This window comes from Trichoplusia ni, chromosome 1 (assembly GCF_003590095.1).
Source record: "Trichoplusia ni isolate ovarian cell line Hi5 chromosome 1, tn1, whole genome shotgun sequence".
NCBI classification, from domain to species: Eukaryota; Metazoa; Arthropoda; class Insecta; order Lepidoptera; family Noctuidae; genus Trichoplusia; species Trichoplusia ni.
In genome coordinates this window covers 8,354,720-8,380,718 of record NC_039478.1, presented here as the reverse complement: position 1 = coordinate 8,380,718, position 25,999 = coordinate 8,354,720, and the positions used below count along the sequence as shown (strand labels likewise).

The 25,999-nt window shown below is 34.5% G+C and overlaps 1 protein-coding gene across 1 annotated transcript; it reads right to left on the bottom strand.

The window, feature by feature from the left end:
* On the bottom strand, positions 1–24,569 carry LOC113493210 (5-hydroxytryptamine receptor 1A-alpha). The gene is made up of 2 exons (XM_026871077.1): positions 24,220–24,569; positions 1–1,498 (listed from the first exon to the last, which is right to left on the bottom strand). The coding sequence occupies exons 1-2, from the start codon at positions 24,375–24,377 to the stop codon at positions 226–228; spliced, it is 1,431 nt and encodes a 476-aa protein (XP_026726878.1). The 5' UTR covers positions 24,378–24,569; the 3' UTR covers positions 1–225.
* Between the last annotated feature and the right edge of the window lie 1,430 nt (positions 24,570–25,999).

Below are 25,999 nucleotides of genomic sequence, written 5' to 3'. Positions count from 1 at the left end.
TAAATTCAATACTTTTTTATTCTCTTACAATTATATCAGGTAATAAAAATTGGCTCCGCTCAGCGGAAAGGTACATGGACACAATAAATTAACTTAATACTAAATCAGTCTAACGGTCGCGCCGAGCGCGTTGCGGCTTAGCCTAGTATCACAGATGAGTAGAGCGGTGGGTCGCGGGGCGAAGCGCACCCGCGAGGAGGGCGGCGCGGGCGCGCGAGGCGCCGGTCACTCGTCCGAGGCGGAGGACAGCTGCGTGCTGCCGCCCGAGCTGAAGGAGCCGCGGCAGGCCTCCCCGCCCGCCGCCGCCTCGGGCGCGCTGCTGCCTGGCGACAGCGTGCGCAGCAGCTCCAGCGCGGCGCGGGCGCGCTGCCCGTCCGCCGCCGCCGCCGACGCCACGCCCGACGCCCGCTCCCACGCGCTCTTCTCAGGCAGAAGCAGTCTGCGCGCCTCCCTCTGCACGCGCCGCGAGCGCAGCGCGAACAGGAACGGTGACAGCGCTGACGACAGTAGTAGCAGCGCTAGTGACGGAGTGCGCGCGCATTCCGCCAGGCCGGGCAACACGGCGGAGACTACAGCCGCCACGGCGTGCGGCACGTGCAGCATCACCAGGGCGCCGGTCAGCAGCCCCACGCGGGCCGCGCGAGATTCTTCTCTATATCGGAACAGAGACGCGTTTGAGATGCGGCATCTGATCGATGTGATTCTAGATCCATTATGTGAGGGTTGTGGCGTGCGGGGCTGCACTGCCAGCATTGGTGCGGCCAACAGTGGTGCCGAGCTCACCGCCGGCAACCCTTTCCTCAGATCTTCGTTAGACTTGCCTTCTTTTCTTGAATTGCGTAGACTGGCAACTGAAGGACAACGTACAGGACGTTCGGGTGGTAATAGGAATGGCCCGAATTTCCTGTCATTCTCCATGGTCACGGAAGTTTCAGGTCCGTCGATTTTGAGGGTGAGTCCCTCCACCTCCTCAGCGAGATCTGGTAAGATCGTGGGAGGTTCGTGAAGCTGCAGCGCGCTGGCGCCATGCGCTCGCGCTCGGAGCCCCGAGGAGCGCGCCGCACGGTATATTCTTGCATACATGATGCACACAATGGCGATGGGTGTGATGACTCCTAGTATTAAGTACACTATGTAGTAGGCGAGCTCGACTCCTTGCACGGCGGGCTCGAGCGGGCAGAAGTGTCGCACGAGGGCGATGGCGGCACGCAGGGCGGCGGCGCAGGCGGCGGCCAGCCAGGTGGCGGCGCACAGTGCGGCGGGGCGGCGCTGCAGCAGGCGTGTGTGGCAGCGCAGCGGGTCCGTCACGGCGTGGTGCTGGTCCAGCGCGATCAGCATGACGGACAGCAGCGCGGACAGGCTGCAGGCCGCCGCCGCCGCATCGCCCGCCTCCACCCACGAGCCCGTGTCCTCCTCCCTCGCCGAGTGCTCGCCGAACAGCGCGGGCGCAAGCAGGGAGGTCGTCAACAGATTCGTCGCGAGCAGGTTGATGACGAACCTATAACAAACAGAAAACATCATGAGTATGGTTTTGGCTTCGTGTACACAGAGCAGGTCGTGTTTACTGTGCCGCCTCACGTTGGAGCGACGCGCGACGCCGCACCAAGGTTGAGTCAGAAAGGCCATATTTCGTACGTTTTACAGATTTGATACGACTCAACGGGAATTAATTTGACGTATGCTTGTAACGATAACATGGTCAGTCGATTAGGTACAACGAAGTATTGTTTGTAAACATTACATGGCCACGTCATGCGGCATTGTTAACGAAAATAGTAACCCATGAACTGTTGGACTGTGAACTTGGTGAGTTGTGACAAAGGTACGTACACAAGGACTGTGATTCCTTAGTAACATTGAGTACTAGCCCCTAGTTACGTAAGTGTTCATTATCCTAGTGCTGTAACTGTCGCAAGATAGAGGTGTTGGTCGATATACAACATTTGGAAGTGAAGGAGAGATGTCGTAACCCGCGTTGCGTATTCTGGCCGGCGCGCAACAGTTACAATATTCACGATTATTTGATATGATCACGTTTAATTGCTATTGTAAGCCCTAATAATAAGAATGCCTAGTAATTGCGTATTTTTATGTGATTTTGTAATATTACGTTATAAGGTACTGGGTTGGAGTTTCATAAATATTATGATAATTATTTGATTGGATGGGATATTCCGTTCAGGACTTTTGCCTTTGTTTTTTACCTGCTATCTGCATTTAATTAATTGCAAATTGAAATGGAAAAATTCTAAGTTACAAGACCAATAATTATTGTACAGGAACAAATTATTAGTTCTAATCCAATTTGCCTAAGGATAGGAACAGTAGTTCCTTTATTTATTAAGTCCGTACAAGTTGAATGCAATTTGCTTGTCTAGACAAAAGTTTATCAACTTCTTTAGTACATTAATGTATACGAGAGTCGTTCGGAAGTAATTAATAAATATGATTAAGAGTTCATTCTCCTAGAACTAAATGAAATATATTTGTAAATCGACATAGGAAATTTTTTATGTCTCATAATAGTTTATAAAAATATTTTCCGAAGGAAACTCTTGAAGGTTAATAGCATAGGGCTAAAGGTAACGTTATATTAGTGAAGTCTTCACTATTTCACTCAGCTCCAACCATTTCAAGGGAAGGTCTGAACTATTTACAAACGATCTCCAAAACATCTACAAAGGTCCTATAAACAATTAGTCAATCGAGAACTCGAATAACAGTTCCAAAAATAAACTTTTAACATTGCCAAATTGTATTCTAATCGATTTTTCAATCGAAAAAAAATCGATTAAGTTCATTTAAAAGTTTTCGAGAATCTCAACGTTTGTTATAAGTATCGATATAAATGGATTCCGAACTCATTATTATTTGATTTTAATGTCATTAGAATAATATTGGAAACGAGTTGTGATCTGATTCATCAGTGACACAGAACGTGTTTTTATATTAAACCAGCATTCTATGTTTGATTTTTATTATCAAGCGGATACTATTGTAAGCTGTATTTTTACCGTCTAGCGTAAATTCCCAAACGATATTTTTAGATGTATGATATAAATTTATGGCGTAAACATTTAAAAAATACTCTAAAAGTCGAAAAGCGAAGTTCGAAAACCAGTGCAAAAATTTTGAACGACTCATTCAAATCTGAACTTTAAACCAAATGCATTATAATTAAAATTGTATAAAAAGCTGTAAAAAATACACAGTTTTATCAATAGAAACATTGTTAAGAACAAATAGAGTTCATTTTCGAATGAGGGAACATTTATAGTCAAAGAGCTGTCGACTCGCGTCTGTCAAGAGCGTGTCACAACATATGCCCAGTAATCCTATTCCAACCTTGTATGTCTGTATGTATGTTTATTTATTGGTCATCCAGATTGTTCCTATATCTATATATAAAAGGATTAACACATCCCCTGCCGATTACATTAAGTGTGACATTGTCTTCTCAATGCCCTCCGCATACAAGAGAATTGGTATTTGTTAAACAAATCAATTGTGTTATTCATAAGTTTTTTTCAATGCATGCATGATTAAGGTCTGATTTTGTTACTAGGTATTAGAAAATAAAAAGGAATATTTATAAACAAATGAAAATTCTTCAAAATATGTCAGACATTTCTAAATCAGCTGTTTGTGACTAGTCTAACTTGAGAAGTGTTTGTTGAAATTCTCTATTGATTAATGGCCAAAACTAGAGAATTACTTCGCCTTGTTAAAACAAAACTCACACACGAAACGAAACAACAGTCCAAAATGCACTAGATGTAAATTTATAGTAGAAAATCAAGTGTCAAAGTAGTAGAAACTATTTTGACACTTGATATGTTAAAAAATTCACATGTACATAAAACCAATGTTTAAATAGACCGTGGGACGCCAAGGTGCTTATAATGGTCTTTGCCCATTATGGCGAAGCCATTTTAGATCCATAGCTTTTTAAAACACAAAAGGCAGTTATTTTCTGTGTCGAGGCCAATTACGCACAGAGCTATGTGAACGATGCGTTCTGCAAAATTTTGTAGGCGAACGTCAAAATAGATTTTGCTGATGGATGAACAAAAACAAACGAAATACTAAGAGCGAGAAGCCACTATGTCAGTGTAGTATGCCTTCTCGCTTTTACAGTTCTATCCGAAGACCTCATTGTACAGGAATGGTAAAGATTAAAAAAAACGATCTAAAAATAATAACTGTCAGTTGAATGACATAAGTGACTTCAAAGGTTTAAATATCAAACACGAAAAAGAGATCCTAATCCAATTATGAAATGTAAAGACAAAACAAACTCCTTATTGAGAATAGAAAGCTTTCAGACAAAACTTTGAGTCTGTTGCCCAAAAATACTCTTGATTTTGCTATAACGGTTGGATTTTAAAGAGGTCATTAGTCCATAGATAATTGAGCGGTAGATCATCGTGCGAATTTAATAACGCAACCGGAAGTTCATAATATACTGTATTACCTTGGGCATCATAGCATGAATATTAAATACTAGTCAATGTCAAGTCTAAGACGCGAGAACTATCAACCTTGCCATCCCTGGATGCGCAAAATCTATGTCAAGTTGTCTTGATATTTTAATATCATCATTTTCTTCATTTTCCTCTATTACTTTGCTTTCATGTCATTTTTATTCATCATCATTCAATGTCATTTTATTTGATTTACTATTAATGTTTTCCTTAAATCTTTTATTATCTGTGCTAGATTTTTTTATAGCTGTTTTTTCGTTTTCCTTATTTTGAAGAGCTATTTTTAATCTTGAATATTAGTTGGTATTTTATCGTAAACAGCGCGTCAAGAGGTCTGTATTTAAAAATAAGTCTGGCAAGGACGGGGAAACCCCACAGCATAAGATACAATCTAAACCTGTTTAACTTATTTACCCATTATTAGTTGCAGTAAGTTGATTTTAGACCTTGCACACTAAGGTTGCAACCAACAATCTTGAACTACTTATTGTTACAAATCTTCAGCCACCGCCTCACTTTTATGCAAGCCTAGTACATTACCAAATGATGTATGTATTAAATGTCTTTTGTTTCCTAATATATCAAATTACAAAACTTTGAAACGAATTCGAAATGACGAGTGAGAAAATTGAGAAACTGCGTTTGACACCGCTGAAGGTCGACGAAACTGCAAATAGACAGGTGACGTTTAACATTTCCGCCATTTTTTTATTACATCATTAGATTAAGATTTGTTCTAAAGTTGCTGGTTGGAAAACACACTGCTTTTTACAACTCTCGCATTCAGGAAATTAATCTTTTGTGTCATGGAGGTTTCACAAACGTTTATGCATAAAGACACCTAGATTCTTGACAAGCATTCGTGGATCACACAAATGCTTTGTCCGACTCGGGGATCGAGCCCGCAACACGTCTCGCTTTAATGAGTTTGGCTTGACCTCAACCACTCGGCTATCTAATATAGAACTGTGCTGATAGCTAGATGAATGGGGAAGTGGTCTGTAATAGTCATCCTCTTTGATCCGACTTGCATTCACATCGTTCGTGCCATGCTGATTGAGCTCAGGATATTAAAAAATTGCGAATCATTGTACGGGGGGATGTGGTGTCAATTACCATTCTGCACTTGGTTTTTTCCAACACCTGATTCTGAATGACTAACCAAGTTTCTGACACATTTGTGATGTTTCTTCTCGTGTATAGCGGAGATTGTAAATGATCTCACACCATTAATAAATCTTTAAGTTTTATATGAAATGTAACAGAATAATGGCTTACACGAGGACATCGTTATATTTTATATTACATTTTATTTCTTAGAGTGACATCGGTCTATTAAATTTTATTTGGAAATCCAAAAATATTTTTGTGTCATGTTTTACTATCGTGTTTCTAAAGAAAGTGCTGATGGTATTTGTATACCTTCGCTACTGAAGTTCAAAAACAGCTGGTCAGATTGTGATTGATGATATTTCGACCTTGGGTATTAAAATGTATAACTTATAATATGTTAAGTGCCTTATTTACAAAAGTTTATTATGATAATTTATATGATCTTGTCAACGCTTTTTTTTGTTGTTCTTTTATGTCAATTAAGTTTCAAATTTTAGTAGGGTCGTAATTAGGCATAATTTATTAATGCCTAATTAATTTGATTTACGATTCACATTTACTGTAATAATCACTGGAAAACAAATTATAACAATGCAAATGATTAAGTTCCAATATCTGTTGTCTATTTACCTGAACCAAAATAATGAACAAATTAAAAAAAAGTTTTGACTGGCCTCTTTTTCCTTAGATATTAAAGTCCACAGATAAATTATATTTTATTTTAGTATATAACATGACACTTTACCCTGAATTTATTTTTAAATTTAATATTATATTCTCCTTGACGGTCTTTGTTTATGAACCGATATGAGTCTGGAAGAGATATTTAAATAACGAACGGATTTGTGACGTCATGTTTAATTATTTTTTTCTCGACTAAATGGCAATGACGAGAGATAAGCATTCGGAAGTGGCCAGTATTGCTTATCATATCTATAAAAAAATTGCATGTCTATAATTGATCAATTTTGTATGTCAGCTAATTAAAATTGTTTAAGCATGTAATGGGAATTATAAATCAAAAGGTATCTATTCCCAAAACAGACAACGCCAAAACAAGAATTTATAACTTTTCTTAGAAGTCCATTTCTTTAATTAAAATTATATCCTATCAGATCTACCGACGTCGATATATCTGCGTCACTCAGCAAAAAGTATACTGCGAAATTAATTTAACCAAATTTAGAAGCTCATCTTAAAATATTGGATTGAAATGTCCTACTTTTCTGGCCATGTATGAGATGGCCGATTTATATGGTTTGACGTCATTACCAACTTTTACTACGAAGGTAAATATTTATTATCAACTTACAAGCTCAACTGGCTGTTAAAAATATTCGTTGCACCTAACTGGCCGAAAATGAAATAACGAGTTGAATTTAGAATAATCGAATTTAAATTTTCAAGCATCAAGTTTGCAAAGTTCCGTTTTGATTTAATTAAAGAATTGAAGGCTGTGTTGCCAGAGTAAATAAACAGTCATCTAATGCCTAGGAACTAGGAAGTGTTTTCAGTGGGTTGTCGGCAATAAACATAAACATTGCGAACAATAACGATGTTACAAACCAGTTAATTAATATTACCAGTTTAGATAATGATTGTTAGATGTAGGACGTAAGGATATAACTATTCTGCATATCCGTATTAGTAAATAATTAAAATAATTGATAATAAGTCGGTTTCCATACACATGAAAGAAATAAAACTATCTCTTCTGCTAATTTCCAATATTTTTGTAACAACTGAAAATGATAAGTGGCAACACCAATTTATTATGGCAGATAGAATCCACACGCTACTCATAGGAATAATTTATTAGTACAAATTGTGGTGCCAACAAAATGGAATCATATTTATCACACTTTAGAATATTTTCCTGACAAAATCTCAACTGAAAATAAATAACAAGAAAAGAAGAACGAATTCCTTCAATATTTTGTTTTTCTAACTATGAATTCTCATCTCATTTCGTCTTAAGGATAATCATAATTATCTATTGTCCAACAGTTTAGCCTTTTAATAGTTAAATAAGTAATAAACTGTAATAAAATGTCAATAAATATTAAGGAATCAAAAACGTTTGCCGAAAACAAAATGGCCTGTTAATTTTCGTATGGTGTGACAACGCAATCTGTCATCCGATTTGGCGGTAATTCGCCATTATTATGACTGGTACGTCGTGCTGCCAGTAATGGAATATATTAGGCATAGTTGGCAACACTACGTCAGTGAGAGTGGAATTTTTTGACCGTTTAGTTTCTTTTCATTTAAGTAAAATGTTGTTTGAAGTCAAATTTTAGCATTATTTTTAATTTTAGGGATTTCTTGTACTGTTATGTTTTTGAAATGATTTGCATTTGGAACAACAGAAACAAACATAGGTAGGTAAGTTTGAAATATGCTTTTTTTTAATACCAAACCTCCATAGACTAAAACACAAGCACAAGTTGTTACAGTGCATTTATTTTTTAATCTCGCCCGCTTATGTAGCGATGCTTATGTCAAAACCAGTTTAGATTCTTGCGTCGCAACTCGCAATTCTACCTACACTAGAAACTGCGCTCTCTCCAAAGAACTGTAGGTTAATACACTGAACCGTAATATTACGAATAATTGTTAAATATCAAACTATTACCATATTATTAATAGGTTTCTATTACAGAAGCATACGTTTCAATTAACTATATGCAATATTACGTCATGTTGGCAACACCGTCAAGATAAAACGATTTTATTAAATGAAACCGTATTTTTTTGTCTGTTTTTGATGTCCAGCTGAACTTCCGACCCAATCGTTTAACGCTGATATTAGTGATGATATATGACGTGCTTTTATTTTGACAAACCACTATTGAGCGCGCTAGGCCAAACAGAATTGAAGGTTAAACGAAACGTAACCGTGAAAGTGAATTTGACAGATTAAAAAAACGACAAATCACTTTAATTCGCCGCATTTTTTTTTTAATAATTTTAATTATGCCAGCACTTATTGGTTTGCATTTACTTTATTTCTTCATGGCAACAATTTTAAAATAAAAAGAACATGTATATGTATGCCACAACGTCAGTCTAAATTAAATTCGTTTGTCATAACGCCGTAAATATTCATGAATAAAACCTTTAAGTCAACAATCTTTGTCTGATATTAAAGTACAAGAATTGAATACGAATCAAATCGTGGGCTACAATATCGAAGTAGACCTACGTGAGACCTTCAGTGGACTCTACGCTGAACAATGTATTTATATATTATCTAATTTCAATAGACAAAGCATTACGTGCCCTTAGCCCGCGTGTTTTAAATATAAAACGAAGATACAAACTCTTTGGACATAAGAATTCGAATCGAACTGTCGATTGCGCAAAATGGAACGTGAAAAAAAAAGAAAAATTTTAAATTCTCAATTTCAAAGTTTTACTTTTAATGTTTATTTTTTTTGTGGTGTGTGAAATATGAATAGATATGCAAAATCAATACATACCTATGTCGAGCAAAACAGTTCACCTGTTTAAATATTTTCTAAAGCGAAGAAATCACACTTGTTCCAGTTGAAACTGATTATTTTAACTTTCGATTTTAATCTTTTTACAACAAAATCGTTGTGATATTTATTAATTATCAAAACTGTACCGAATTCTATAAACTTTATTTTTTTATTATTTTATGTATTATGTAAGTACCAATTCCCATTAATGTTTCAAGAAAGTATTTTTGGGCACCCATTCAGTCATTTTTCCTCTAACTTTTTGGCATAGAACTGATAAAATCTCCAGCTTATGCTAATCGCCAAAGGTGACTGTTTGACTTCTTTACAGCTTACAAAAAACCACCGAAATATAATTTATACAAGATTGCTATCAGCTTTAACCATTTCGGTAGCTAAGTACAAAAAACTGTTACTGAAATAATGCAACTTGTAAAACAGATAAAATATAAACATAAAATAATACACCAGTATTTATAAATAAACCTGACATTTCAAAACGATTTGAAAATAGATCGCTTAACATTCATTCTTCATAAACCAGCCAGTCACTATTTTACATGCTCTATTCTTATTAATCATAAAGGGTTACCAGCCTTCGTAGTAGCGAACTTAACATATTTAATCGAATTGAGGAAATATTGGTTTTCGTTACAAAGGAGGTTTTATTTAGTAAGAGTGAAAGGCACGTTGCTCAAACGTGTTCTATTTAACGGTTGTAATTCAGGGAAACGGATGTGAAGAAACGAATGATACATATTCTAAGGTCATTTGATTCAAATCTAATATTCAATTATGTCTAACTAACAAGTAATAAGCAAGCAATAATATGGAAAACAATGAATTCAATTAAGAGTAAAATATAATTATGGTGAATAATTACAGATAATTAGACAACTAGTAATCCCGGAATGACAACTACAAGTTATATAAACGGATAGACTACGCCATTGTTCCATTGTACATCTTTATTTAAGCGTTTACAATTTCGCGGGCCATGACTAAAACTCTGGCTGTATGCCGAAGTGTCACTAACAAACGGCCTACACACTTCGTTATATGTGACACTTTAATTACCAACATGAAAAATAGAATATTGAACACTTCTGACAGCGTGTTTTCTCGTCAAAGAACAAAGAATAGAGTGCGAAGTAAAATGCATTAAGATTTCGTAAAACTAGCCGGCGTTTTATAATAGATTTAGCTCTAATACATTAGTCCATTGTTCATGAATTATAATTAGCACTTCCTAATTTATAAGTACTAAAAAAAATCCTCAAATTTCGATCGCTTCGCCGGCTAATATTTAAAACTTATTTCTTATTCCTTTTAATTTATCAATAACTCAAATCAGTGGTGCCAACAAACAGAAAAAAGAACATGATGCAATAAGCTCTTACAAAACCAGGATCACTTTATTTCTGCGTGTTCACACAATGCTCGCGCCGAGACGGAAGACGCCATTGTTAAATCCAACATGGCGGATGATGGAGGATAAAATAAAACTCAAAGGCACTATTTTTGCCCCCATTGTAAGCAGTGTCATGGGTGTCAAATTTGACAATTGTTTAGATTTTTTTGGGTGTTTCCGTTGTGAAAAAATTTGAATAAGTTTTGCGAGAGTAACCTTTTCCTGTTCGCATTTGGGGAGTTTATTTTTAAGTTTCATTTTCTAAATACCTAACTACATAATTCTGTTATAATTCAGTGTCTTTATCTGGAGCAAATAATTTTTAAACTACCAGTTCAAACCAACATAAAAATCAACAGCAAAACCTCACCTTCTCCAAACACAAGCCTTGAAAAGCCAAGCTATATTTGAAGGTTCTCAAGTATATCATTACGAGGCATTTCCCATTAAATTTGTTCCTACAAGAGCATAGCTTTCTCGATAATAATTGTTATTGTTTGTATACATTGCAGTTGCCTTCACCTGGTGACATGAATACTTCAGTAGGAGACGTGACCTAATTTACAAAGCTAGGGCTGAAGCTACATGCTCTGTAAGTCTATTGTATGTGACATAATTTATAGAGACAACTTTTCAATGTTTACAATCTGAAAATGTATGGTGAGAGATGTGTTCATTGAAATTTGGTAAGGTCTGTAAAGTTGAGAATACATTTTGTTTTTGTATTGACCAACCCTTCAAATATAGAAGTAGATTTTTTTTTATTAACTTACGATATAATTAATTGGATAATTAAATTATTTGTTAAAATATTTTTTAAAGTAAGGACATTTGATAGAACAGTTATCATTGTAAATTAGGCTCTATTATAATAACCAAAGAGGTTAGTAAAATATTTGAACCTAGAAATGAGAAAATTCTTGCCAGCCCTAAGTAAAAGTGGGTAATGTCAACTTAAGTTTTTCCTTTTATACCATGGCCATAGTTATTAAAGCAAGTGAAATATTTACTAAATAACGTCTAGGTGTAATTTTCCTCTCGTCAAAAGTAGGTTAACGGATCTTAAGATATAAATATTTGTCTAAAAACACATTAAAGTAAGTAGGTATGGAATTTTAGATCAAAAGAGGTTTATGTCTCTATGAATTAAAAGCTCATTTTGACCATAGAGCTGTACCGAAACTTTCATGATACACTAACAGCTTGTTGTAACTACCAGGCTATCAGACGCGCCATATAGTTTGATAGAAAGTCGTTGCTATGGATTTCAAACATGAATTATCACAATAAGAATGTCATAAACTTGACCGATAAATAAAGAAAAACCTATTATATTATCAAGGCTACTTTGGTTGGCAACAGTAATGTTTAATAATGTATATCTGTATTGGTGACCACATACCAGTGGGTCGTATGACCATTCGTGGAAGACTGATAAAAAATTGTAACAAAGCAAGTTTATACGTTTAAAAAACGAAGCACGCGTTAAATGTCATCGGAATGTTTTGCCGCGAGTTCTAGTCTATGGGCAGCTTGATCGGTAACGGGCAATGACATTTAATTATAATGCCAAATAAACAAAAATAATTTTTAATGTTTTTTTTAATTGTGATGGATTTTGGTAATAATTTTAAGGGTTGACAGTTAACCCAAATAGTTGAGCTACCTTTCGTTAATGCAAGTACTGGCTTAATGCACTTAAATAGGTCAATGAAAGTGGCTATCAAGGTGAACCTAGATGTGCCTGGTACACGAGACCTCGTTGTTTTACACGTGGACTCGCGGACGCGATCAAAAGCTTAGTTATCTGTATTTTGTTTGTTTTCGACAAGTTTGAAGCTGTTATTTAATTCTTCCTGGAGTTAGATCTTATTTTTAACTGTATCTGAATACTTAGCATGTAAAAAACGATTATAGATATTACACATAATTAACCACATTGAATGCTAATGCAATGGAAATGTAACAGTAGACCAAGGTCTAAGCCTCTGCGTTCCAAACTAAAAGAACTTTACAAATGTCAGAAATGTCAACAAAGATGCGTGTAGCCATGATGACAAGCTTATAACAATTGTAATTGTCAACGTTTAGGTGACACGTGATCGTCGCCATTGTGTTCAGTTCCCACGAACTTGCAGTAAAAAAGGTCGATTACGTTAATTACTACTATTGTCCGAAGTCACTTGTTGGCTGTAAGATATAGTGCTCTTACTTTTAATATTTAAAAAATATATCTAGATTTGAAATTGACAGTTATGTAATCTATGGTTAAAGTAGTGATTCATGGTTATTTTATGGCTAATGCAAAAAAGACACGTTGTGTACACGTTTTTCGTAGGAATTCGACTACAGTCGATAAAATTCGTTTCACATTAATTTCCAACTTCAGTCGATCTTTTACTACAGTGTATGTCATAAAATGTGTTATTAAGATGACATTAAAAACTTATTCAGTTGTTACCATAGACGAAACGCATTCGCAATTTTGAAGACAATTTTGCGACCAAGTTTCACTTCCCTGAAAATCAGTTTTTAAAAGGAAGTTTGTAAATGCAACACAAATAATGTTTTTTTACTCACTTAGATTACAAAATAAAAAGGTGTGTTCCAATATTGTTTCAGTTTTAATGCCTCCGGGACTTCCAAAGGGTTTCAACACCTTTACAACTATAAAAAGATGAAAAATGAGTGGACAATTAAAATCAATTGTTTCTGGTTAGCCATTGAAAATTAACGACGGATAATCTTGAGAAAACTTCATGTTAATAACTCTTCCACGGTTCAGAACATAGATGGCATTAAATAGTTAGACGTACCCGGATTCATGACGTCAAACTAACGTTCAATTGAACTACGTCAAACAATTATTGAGCACGTAATAATGTTGTATAACTGAATGGAGAAAAATACCTCATAGTGATGAAAAAGCAATTTTCACGGTGATTTGTAAGGAGTATTTTTAGCATTGTTTTGTTTTACAACCCCTGTCAAATGTAAATGGATCTTCTAAAGAGTTTATTCGACGTATTGAAACTTCATACAGGGCGCCTTGGAGTATGTTGCTTGGGGAAACAAGACTCCCTCTTATGTATTGTGTTGTCTCGCTTCCACGATTTCAACGGTCTTAGTAAATGGAGGTAGGCCGTCAAATGGTTGAATGTTTGCCAGATAATTATTAATGAATGACAGTATCAAGAATGCTATGACTAATTGAAAGGTGCTCCCAATGTTGTAATCAATGTTTCGGATCTATTGACTTTACTGTCGATTTCGTTTCAGTTTAAATAATAGGATAGGCTATGGGTGCGTGCGCAGCCTGGGATCTACAATAGCAAACATTCGTGTTTTCAAATAAAGAACGAATTAGGATTGTTTTTTTTCCAAATTTAGATCTTATAGAACTCATTGCTTTTGGTTCAAGCCAGATTATCAAATATTTGATCGATTTAACTGATTTTATATTGAAATTACGAAAACAATAATAAAACGTATTCTACAGTTTCGAAGAGAAATAATAGGTTTCGTTGTTTGTCTAAGAAGTTATTAATGTCTAATTGTTAGCATAAATTGCAACATGTAGGAAACGATTTACTCCCTTCAAATTGCTCAATTATGGTCTACAAAATTATTTAATTGCATTCGCAATGTCAGCGGGCTAAGGTTGTATGAAAGCTAGTTGGTAAGTTTAAAGGCCAACTTATAATAGTTTATGAGGAAATGTATGCGAAAGTGTGTGTTGAATTTTAAATGGAGTATTTATTAGAAGTATTATAGATCAAGATATACTGGGTTAATAGGACTTAATGCTTGGGAGATAAAAGCAACCAATACTGTAAGACATATTGTTCTTGATGTAAAGAAGATTAAGTTGGATATAGCTCAATTAATTACCAAAAAGTATCTCTAACCAGTCATAAAAGAGGTTTTACTTAATATAAAGTAGCGTACATAAATTTGTAACAACACAAGAAGCGACAATTTCAATATAGTGCTAATAACACAATTTGTACTCGTGCCAAATTTAAGTGAAATCTGTTTAGCGTCATCTCACATCGATACGCACTTCCAATTTTACAATAATGTGATTTTAATGGTCACATACATTTCTACTTATAGTACACAGTCCCAAATTTCCTCTAGTTCCGAATTCAAATTTATTGAGTGACAGCAAAATGGCTACGAGGCATGCAAACCTACTCAATATAGCTTAAGTTCGTGACTGCAAGCATACTTCATGTCACGAGATATCACTTTGACATTGATCGTCTTTATTCCCAATACCATAAGGTTCAATTTACATACTTTCCTATACACCACATCGTTGCCTTTCTTACGATTTTGGTATCGGATTTATCATGCTTTCGCTAATTTTATCGACGTTTATTTTAGAAAGGTTTTATGACTATGCGACAGACGAATGCAGCGAATACGAATTACCTAATTTAATGAGTTCGTAGCAATAGCAAAAAGGTTATAAGTTATGTCAGCGATATTTAAGAATGTTCCATAAATAAAATATAGAACCAAGGTTGGAGTTCACGACCTCTAGCAAGCCTAAGGAGGTTGTATTATTGTAAATGAGTTACGAAACTCCATGGTAATGATTCAAGCATTAAGTCGTAAACGTAAAGTGATTTAGATGAAGCTTTATCAAGTTTTAATCGAGTTTTGATTACCGTTTAAATACTCGGTTTTTAAAGGGCTGATCAATGAAATCTGTTGTCCAACCACAGATGTTTTAATTAGACTTAATTTCTTACAACCTATCAGTATCTTTTTTAATTTTGACAAGTTATTAACGAACTTTTGTGAGAACTTCTTTTTCAAAAACCTAATGCTTTCAAAATCGAGTTCACGTTGATAAATGAAAACCGCAAAATGTTAATTCGTTGATCGTGAAAAACAATCTCAGTAACAATGGCGCCTTGGCCGTGAAATCAACAATTAATAGCCTTCCAAGTTATTGTCACTTAACATTAATTACAGTAATCTATTTAATGGCTTCTTCAGAACTAAATTATGTGAGTTACTCTCACATCTGTCATTGTAAGTTTCGTGTTTCAATGGATCGTCTTTTCCTATACATTATTATTTAATTTTCTCATGTTCAAATTCAACAAGTTATTTAAGAAACATGTTATTGATGTGAATTATCATATCGAATGGACGACGATGTTTTTAACACTTGAGATGATTTTAAACAGTTTTAGGTTCTCATGAACCAGCACTTACCTAGTCCACCTAAAAATAATACATTTAGTATTAAAATCGTCTTTATGAACAAAACGTTAAGGTTCTTTATTGTAATGACAATTACTGGTCACTGTCAACAGGTACTTTTTGTTTTTTTTTTTTTCCTGGCTCTTCACGGTTAGTGTTGGCCAATGACAACATTTATAAAAGGTAGGGAAACTTGGAATATATAAAACAGGTACTTAATTGCATCAACTTAATCTGTTCCCCACGCATTAAAAAAGGTGCAAAAAGTATAATCCCAAAAAGGTTTGTCATCTATTAATTTAGAGATTAAGTAGATGACAGTTACTATGTAAGCTATTATTAAAATTACTGGCACAATGTAAAAAACCTGCCTACTTCATCTGTACCCACACGTTTCAACTTCCTTTTTAATTCGGAATGATTTAATATCTTCAAGATTTTATGGCGGCAATGTTAGACAAAATGGCGACAAGTATTTTATTAGAGTCGTGATTCCATTTGAATAATCTATTTCAGCTAAAGATATTGCAAATACATATTCTTCTTGCGATTCCGAGAATCTTTATTTTATACGTATTCTTTTATGATAAGGTACGCGATTGTGGTATAATATATTAACATAATTTATAGCGACTGCCATAAAAAATGGTCTAATTTATTAGTTTTTTTTTAAATTTTTCTTTGAAACATCTTTAAAGAATGGTGACCCAATTTTTAATTCGCAACTTTATGACTAAATAGACATTTAGACGCTGTATAACCATTTATTTGCTCTTAGAAAATAAACGGTTTATACATTTTTTCTAGCCTTGAATTTGTGCTCGACAAGTATGCACTGCTCAAACGTGTAAAATATAATAATCTGCATAAAAACTCACTTCACTTTTAAAGAAATAAATCTTACAAAACTGGTCATTCTAAAATAAATTGCAACCTTTTCAACTATGCAGAAGAATGAACAATACTTTTTTAAAACCAAGGTCGCATTGTTGCCTTAATTGAAGAAATAAACGGATTACGATCATACAAAGTCTTAATTCTACCTTCATGCATTCCGAAAATGCGGCTTTAACTCATTTCCTCTCTTAAACTGAAACAAAGCATCCTGTACTAAAATAACTCGTTCAGAACTATTAGTCATACAGTTTATAACGCAGTTTTTGAATCATCAAGTTGGTAACACCAGTTGTCAATCTCAATTGACAGATGAACTGTCACTTTAAAAAGTTAGCTAAAATTTTGGAATCGTGTTTTTTTATCGTCATATGTTTTGTAACTCTTGTTAATGATCAGTATACCTACTTGCAAGCTTCTCACGTCTATCATTAACATGAAGGTTAAACTTGAAATGTTGGTAAAGGATGGGTACTTTGCGCAGTAATTATGGAAGTGAAGGTTTCGGCCATCCGCCCACCTAAAAACGAATTAGGGCGTAACGTTGAAACTATTCACTCTCAGTTTAAAGTTACGATAATCTTAACGACAAATAGCTTTCTCATGTAACAATGAAAGTAACTAGGTAGATGTCACAAGTCAAATAAATTTTAATTTTAAAACACTTAAGCAAGTTCTTTGACCGAGCACGAAGGGAACGTGTGTTTTTTTACATATTTAATGTGAATAGTTCCCGAGGACTTTTTGTTTTTTTTTTTGCGGAATGAGTGCGCTAAATTTAAGAAATCGATAGTAAATTTGTTTGTATACTTTACAAACTTGATCAACAAAAGTGTCATATTATATTTTGTCAGTGAATGTTAGACATTAATCTAGCTATCGAGGCTAAAACAATGCAGTCGAATTCTAAGGAATGGAAAGTTTCAAATGAAAGTGACATCACTCATTTGTCAGACGACTGTTTTTTTAAACGATCAATTTGTCTTAATCGATAAAATCAACAATTCTTCTCGATTAGAATGTACAAGCTCTAAAGTTTTGCCCTTTGCTAATTCTAAAGTACATGAGTTGGCGGTTTATTATTTAGTACTAATTTATGTACGCGTGTTTATAAGACGGTTATTTCGATAAATCATTTGTTTTTGCTCAGCCAATCGATGATAAACGCCCACATCCACAAGCTCTATGATGTATTCTAGTTACCCGTCATTGAATCGTTAATCATGCGTTAATTTATAAATACCATATGCCCCTACAAGTTCCGATCTATAACTATAATGACGTAGAAGATGATGTCAAAACCGTTTACGAAACACAAATTCCCAGAAAACAATTAACATAAAAGTTGGTTATCGAAAACAGTACGCAATACGACTTTCCCGCCTTATCAACTGTCAAATGAATTTTCTTTTTCAATCCCACCATTTTGATGCTTGACAGCGACGCGTTCTACTTTTAAAAATAAAATGTAGTCGTCATTAACATATTACTCCAGCCAGTATATCACTAACGTTCTACAACATACTCATTTAGATAGTAAAAAGGTGAAAATGGCTTAGAAAGTAACATAACGTTAGTAGATACAGTCATTAGTGTTGCCCAACCTCACTGCACTTAAGTTGTTTACATACGTTTTACTGGATCTTTATGGCCATTGACTGGATAAAAGGGAATTAAAAATAAATTCCACGGTGCTTAAAATTATAGGTAGGCTATAAAATATCTTGCCAAGTCTCGCTTCAGCGATTAGAGATGAAAAACTTTGCCTTCACTAATTTATTTTACTGAAACGTTTTGAGCCATGACCGCGAGTAAAGTAATCGGCGTAAAATATTCATAAGTAGGATTATATTATGTAAATTATATTTAAACAAATTTATGAACAGCTGATTTGTATGTAAAGACTGTCTTTTGTTTCAATGTAGGCACTTTCAAAGGACTACATTGTTTTATTTCACATTGAAAGTAGACGAGGATAATTCATAAACAAGGCGTGTCTATGATAGAGGTTGTATCAAAATATAATACAGATGCTTTTCAAAACAGCTGGATGGATTGATAATATTTTTAGGACGAATATTATTTATACCAGAATCGTGGCAACAACTTTGAACTAATTAAACAAATCAATTGCCTTTTATTAAAACCGTATTTAAATAGTTCTTGCTTTACGTTTACCCTCCTTTAAGCCGGTAAAACAAATATTTGAACTCGGTAAACGATTTATTAAAATACAATAACGGTCTATTATTGAACTTGGCAGTAATTTCAATGGTTACTTCAATAAACGTAGCACTTGACACAGTTTATTTACAATCGTCTTTGCCTGCACAATGTTAAACTATTTCAAAACTACACTAATGTTGTTTCATGACTCTTTATCTTTTAATGCACACGAATAAAATATACTTATACCTAAAAGAAAATATCAAAATTTCTCCAAAAAGTCTTTAATCCACATTAAAAGACGGCACTAGACTGTAGTGAAATCTGTTGGCAAAGTGTATTTTCCGTAAGCTTTTCAAGCAAGACTGGCCGGTGATAAATTTTCCATTCAATTTCAAAGCGAATAGCCTGAATAAATATGGTTCCCTGCCTTTCATTAAAAGTAAATTCATAGTTATCAATTTTGACGTTTGAGAATTGGCGCCTCAATTTGAATTGCATTTGATATACTTTTTGCTGGCAACGGTATTACTATTCAGCCAATTGAACAAACATTCGAAACAAAAAGAATTTATCAAAGTCTGACGTAAATAGATAATTATAATTTTATTTGTTTTAACAAATCGTTTTTCTTACATCGTTGGTATATTATTATGAAAATTACCGGCATTGTGTTTGGGTGGTTGCGTCATTTACATTGTTCTGACGAACTGATTCGCTAAATAGTTTAAATTAATATGAAGTTAACGAAAACAACGGGCGGTATTCGCCAAAATTGTAACAGTCGGGCATTAATTTTGAAATCGTCCAAAAACCGGTCAAGTACAAATGCTTGCAATATACATGTTGCAGTATGTAGTCTAACTTTTATAATGATGTACGATTCACAATCAGCTGATCTATTATACAAATAGTTAGGAAATACAGTTACAAAATTAGAAAGGGTACAACACTAGTTAATTGCAGTAATTTGAATATTAAATCATGGCATGTGTATTTAACAACACTATTTAATGTTAACTGGCAATTCGCCATTCTTAGTACAAATTAAAAAAAAAATGAACTGTCAAAGCTTGTGGTCCGCCATTTTGCTTTATCTAGCTTCGCTTATAAAGTTTAATTATGATAAAAATAAACAAATTTTAGCGTTGTTATCTTACAGTTAATCTTGAAAACCTTCCACGTAATTTAATATAACGACAGCCTGTCAATACATTGCATTGCTTGGCCTCTGTATCTGAAGTGAGTCACTCAGTAAATTCGCAATGCAGTTTACACAAGGCAAAGATAAATTCATAATTGCAAATCGACTTCAAACTGATTGTATAACTATTACTTGAATGAAGGATAAAGGAAAAAGGTAAGTTACATAGTATTTGACGCCATATTTAATTTTCAAATAAAATTAGTAGCATTTCACGAATTTCATTTTCAAGTTAAGTGTATTTCTTGTAAAATAATAACACGTTTAGAGTACCTACGATGGCGTTACGCCAAAACCAATTTGATTTGTCTATGAAAAATTGTACGGATATTTCTATACTTATAAATTAATTAGTGAATTTTATAACAATGAGAACGTTACGAGTGTTATAAATCACTAATACTAAATTTTATCAGTATGACAAACAAATTGAGGTACAAATTCCAGTCTTGTTTCATGGGTATTATGATAGATTTTCTATCATTATTGAGGTATTAGTGCATTTGATAACTATATAGGTACCAAAGTCCGTATCGTATCAGAGAAATAAAACCGGAACAAAATTACACCTTACTTGCAATACAATCAATGTACGTTTTGAAACTGATGTAAACGGGTTAATATAACAGAATCTATTTAATTACGTATGTAATTAGGAATGTAAGCGATTCAATACTTTTGTAAACGAACAAAGAAGAAATTTGTACGTCACCCACACAAAAAAAAATGATGATAATGAAATATTTAAAAACTTAACTTTGAAACACTGAAGTCGTGATTCAGTAATAAAATAAAACAACATACCTCTTTACACAACACACTTCAAACGATGTGTACTACTCTATCGATAAGAACTCGTAAATTCGAGCGTACAATATCGATTCCAAAGAAGTTTCCGTACTAGTAACAAGAACTAAAGTAAAGTCATAAAATAATATAATAATAAAGTGGTCTTAATGGGCATTTTAATTTACACGTGCAACCAATAGCTTTTGATGTGGGTACTATACTGCAGTAACTAGTAAACCAAGATGCTAATGAGTGAGAAGGTCGTGTCAAATGAAACGAAAAATCTGCAACTGGGGACTCGAAAAGAGGTCTTATTGCAAGTAAAACTGCTACCAGTAACACAGGTAGCTTTAATAATTGAATAAGTGAGGAGGATAGCTCTATCGATTCAGAAGTACATGTCAAAATGATCAAGAGTACATTAATCGCTTTTGAACCTTTAGATTGCGTGGTAAACGATCAAATTGCAAAACTTCATTGAATGTAGTAGCTACCCACGCTAGTTGTGCCATTCACAATTGGACGGATAATCGCTGGGGTCAGAATTGGATGAATCATTGCTACGGATCATGGGAAACTGTTTTAGGGACTACCGATGTTGCTAGGAGAGAATTGATACACTGTCTTATCTATAATGATTTGTTAGTTTGTTTATTAATATAGTCTGTAACGGTATTGTATAGTACAACTTAGAGATTGATAATTGAGATTTAAGTTTGTAACTAATGGATCTTTTTAAACTAAGTGAACGTCAGTATTAATCAACCAATTTAATATTCGATTCAAGGAACGGCCCCACTTGAATCTTTACATAAATCAAATCCAATTCTAACCAAACGATTAGAAACCGACACTGTCGAGTGAATATAATTATTTAAGTTTATTCTAGTACACGATCAGGGCTCGTGATCCAACAAATTTTGAGTGGTTTTATTCCACGTCCGTTGGACCGTACTGAACTAATTGAGTTTTATCATGATGAGAACAAACCAATTGTTTGTTTAGGTATAAACATGGCGTGTTAATGAGCTATTTAGTAATGGCACTGATCATTAAACGACTTTGATTAGTGGCTCGTGTTTTTGTCACATCTCACGTATAGCTACTATTATCAACTTTGCAATATAACCTGATTGCGTTAAATCAGATAACTCTAGAACAATGCAAATCAGAGCCACGGATCTGGCAGCATTCTCAGGCTTTCACACTTTTGTTTTGCCCGAAACATTAACATTTTGTGTAAATGTGTTAAATGTTTTTTTAATTAGTCGAGAATTTTGATTTAGAATGTCATTAGATATGTCTTCAGCTATTAGGAGCAATTAACTTTGTATTTGATGGTTAAACCATCAGGGTTCGGAACAATGCGGATAACAAATTAATTATGTCCGTTGATTATAGAGCTATCGATTTAATCAATTTTATCCATTCACATTGAAATAATTTGACTACACACAAATCGCGATATACTGTATCAATAAAAGAGATCATTAGGGCACATTGAGTTAAAGTAAACGAGTTTCTAACAGTTTATCTACAGGCAAATGTACGCTAAATTTCTCACCGAGCCGTTAGAAAATGCGTAAACAATGCGTACAGTAGGTATTATAAAGTCCAAGTTTTCTGAAGGCACACGCCTTGATATACTTTTATCTCTATTGTTTTACGGCAATTAACGGAGCGTTGTATAAAATATCTATGAAATAAAATTACAGTACGCAGAGAGTAGCAAGTAAGTGGTGTATTTGATTATTGGTCCCCTAAATTAATTTTGTTCATACGAATTTTCGTCAAATTTCAATCCAAATTTGGAGAATTAAGTAATTTATCCTGTAGCTGGCTTGATAGATATTTAATTATAGATTTGTCACGAACATCAATGAGGTATTTTCCTATTGCACAATACTCCGTTTCAGTCCAATGCGTTTTGATTATAATTCGGAACTTGAACTGGCTTTGGCCTTAACCGGAACTTAAGGCCAATTATACTTAAAAAAGTAATCAGTAATTCGAATTTTTGGGACATTTAGTTAACAATTAAGGCAAACTAATAGCTATTAATGTGTTTTTGTTTGTATACAACATTTGGAAACATCAAATTACTATGTTTTTCATCATTTGTTTTGTTTTAAATACTTTCGAGACCATTTTTGAGAATTTAATTTTTTGCCAGATTTTTTTGGCTTTAGATGAGCATGATCTGGCAGAAATCTTTATAAGGCTAAATGAAGTCAAATGTTTCGTCTATTATTTTGATTGTTGTGACAAATGCTTTGGTCAATTGTCTAAATTAAACTTAAATGGTCGGCACATGACAAGCGTGACAAGATTTAAGCCTTCCACTAATTTAAAAGAGATGAATGGTTTTGTTAACACTGTTTTCGTCGAAAGGCGATAAAAAATATTTTTTATCAACAAAAACATATTATTATACACTACAATTTTTAGAAGTTACTCAAGTAAAAAACTTTTGTTTTATTAAGACAAAGCACTGACTCGCTATTGTTTCTAATGTTGCAAAAACATTAGAATTTCAACCTTTATTTTTCTCTGCCTTTTCATCCTAATCTTAAAATTATAACTTTGTAGTCGAAAATAAGTTAAAAACGAGATTTTAAATAGTAGCTCTTTGAAATTCGTCAGTCGTTTGAATTTATGATATTTTAACTGCAGCCTATAAATATTTATTTGAGAATGTAAAGTTCCTTGTTTAATATTCCAAGAAAGGTTACCGGACCTAGCGGTCTATTAATATTTAATATTATGTCATACACTAATCTTGATTATATCTTCGATAGTTACTTTCATGATAAAATTTCCTATCTTGATAATCTATCTAAATTGTCATTTAATATTTGAAATGATTCGTCTGATTTTTTTGTTTGGGAATCATGTTTTGCTGTACTTCAAATAATAGTTTCACGGATCATAAATCATGCATATCGGTCGCTAAATAAACGAAAAGAGGTACGGCATCAGGTAGAGACTGCAGCACCAAGTCTAATAATAGTGCCCGTTTTGGCCGATGGCCCAAGTTAGGGGTGTTCTCATAAAACAAAGTACATTAAAATTGTTTAATAACTTGTTTCAGGGCTCATTATAATGATTTATGTTTTTGCTCTAATGTGCTATTTCACATCACCTTACAACCCTGACTTTTGCATCATCGATGTTGAAAGTTGATTACTTGCTTTCGCCACTAGCGGTCATGTTTAATCTATTTAAATTATTATTTCCAGCATCGTCCACAACTCTCTCTTGTTTTCGTTCAACCGTATTTTGACGGACGACTCGGAACACTTAAGAAACGTCTTCCACATTAATATTTAACGGTTTTAAGTTTGGGAACTCACTGACCTTGGGAATTTGTGATGACTCACAGTTTCGAGAATTCGAACTTTTTAAAGTTTACTAGACTAACTTTTTCTGAGTTAAACAGAAGAGTGGACTTACCGATTAGAAATAGTTCTTAATCCTGGGCGTCGGCAGAACACAAGTAATGCCAACGAGTTAGCAGCAGTCGACACCAGGAATAGCGCTAGGAGTACAATCTCCTCCACTAGTCGGTCTCTCGCGTCCATCCCTGACATCAAAGTTTGTCCAGGAGACATGAGAGACTATTGTTCCGAAACAATGTCATCACTATCACAACACTAGAACTTGCAACTAAACACTCTCAGTTAAAATGTTTTTGTGTACTGCAGTTGTTAGTCGCGTAAAGTTTTTGAGAACACGCTGGTCGTTTAGGCCGCGTCTTTCTCGCTCGGCTGCCGTGTGACAACTGGCCGGGTCGGCGCGCGGCCGCGGCGGGCGCGTGGCGGCGCCCCCACCACCGCTCGCTGGCGACAGTACAAATAAATCTACAACTAATGTCGGTCAACATCCTGGGTTTTTGTTTTATCGCTTGTGAAATTTCGCGGCGTGCGATTTGTTTTGAGTTTTGTTTGCATCATATTACCAGCTGCTTATCATTGAAAGTGAAGGTCTGAAATTAAAACTACCTGTTGGGAACTGATCTTGTTTCGTTACTCCGTTAGTTTGATTCATTTCACCGGCTGTAATTCTAATTTTAAGATCGTTGGACCTTTACCAATCAGTCGATAGTCCAATCGCGACTTTTTTTCTTATTTTTATTTACAAGGTATCTTGTTACTGCTTTTTATTAAAGGCCAGTCGCTTCTTAAGTATCGTTGCAAACAATTTGCAGCCGTTTGACTTTTATGATTGCGACAAAAGATTTATTATGTTAGGACAATCGCCCGGCCAAGGTCTCAAGAAGCCAATAAGGATTGCATTGAAGGTTAATTAAAATCTACGGTAAAATGATTGATTGGTTTAACGATTAAAACGTTGAATGAGAAGCCGGTTGGGCTAATAATTGGCTAGTTATATGCTAATGGCAAAATGGCCGAGACTTTCCGATGTTTACATGACCGACTGAAAATAGATTAATTCGACACCAATTTCAATTGAATCGATTGGATTTTCAGGCAATGTTTAGTAATTATGTTACCGAATACTAACTGGGGTAATTATTTGCTTTGTTTTCGCTTCTGATAGTACTAGCTAAGCAGGTTACCCTAAATATTAACGGGATAAGTGGGGAATCCATATTTTTCCAAAGTAAAAATAACTTATTTCTCTTATCTACGATTTTGCGGATAATTCCTTTGTAAAAATGTAATTGAAGACTTGAAATTTACTTACTTTATTGTACAATTATTGTAAGTAGGATATATGAAATGAAATGAAATCATTTATTCTGTAAGTAGGATATATCATCACTTTTACATGTCTTCTTATTTTTTTGAGAACGCTGGAGTCGACATTTCCTATCTGACTACCCTGAGAAGAAATGACGAAACAAACTCAAGGGGTCACAGTCTCTTTTAAAGTCCAGACAATTTCAATGCGAATAGATATGTATAAACCAATGCACGGTATTTTTTTGGACTGGCCTTTTGAAGAAAGTACCAGATCGATCTGAGCAAGGGCAAAAAAAAATAATCTCACTCAAATCGCCAGTTTGAGAAACTACAATTAACATATACCTGCATAAAGTTTATACTTACAATAAAATAAAATAAAAGCAAAAAAGATTGAAAATTAAAAAAGAAGAATTAGACATCCTTAAGTAAGTATAGATCCCTGGAATCGACCTTCTCTATAATTTGTAATTACAAGTAAACTTTATAGTTTACGTACCTTAAAATATAAGATTTCACGACTTCTT

Bases quoted from the DNA above. Each gene is read 5' to 3' on its own strand.
- LOC113493210 (XM_026871077.1), bottom strand. From the start codon at position 24,377: ATGTCTCCTGGACAAACTTTGATGTCAGGGATGGACGCGAGAGACCGA. The intron at 1,499-24,219 runs GTAAGTCCACTC...TGTTTGTTATAG, and splicing joins TTAAGAACTATTTCTAATCG to GTTCGTCATCAACCTGCTCG.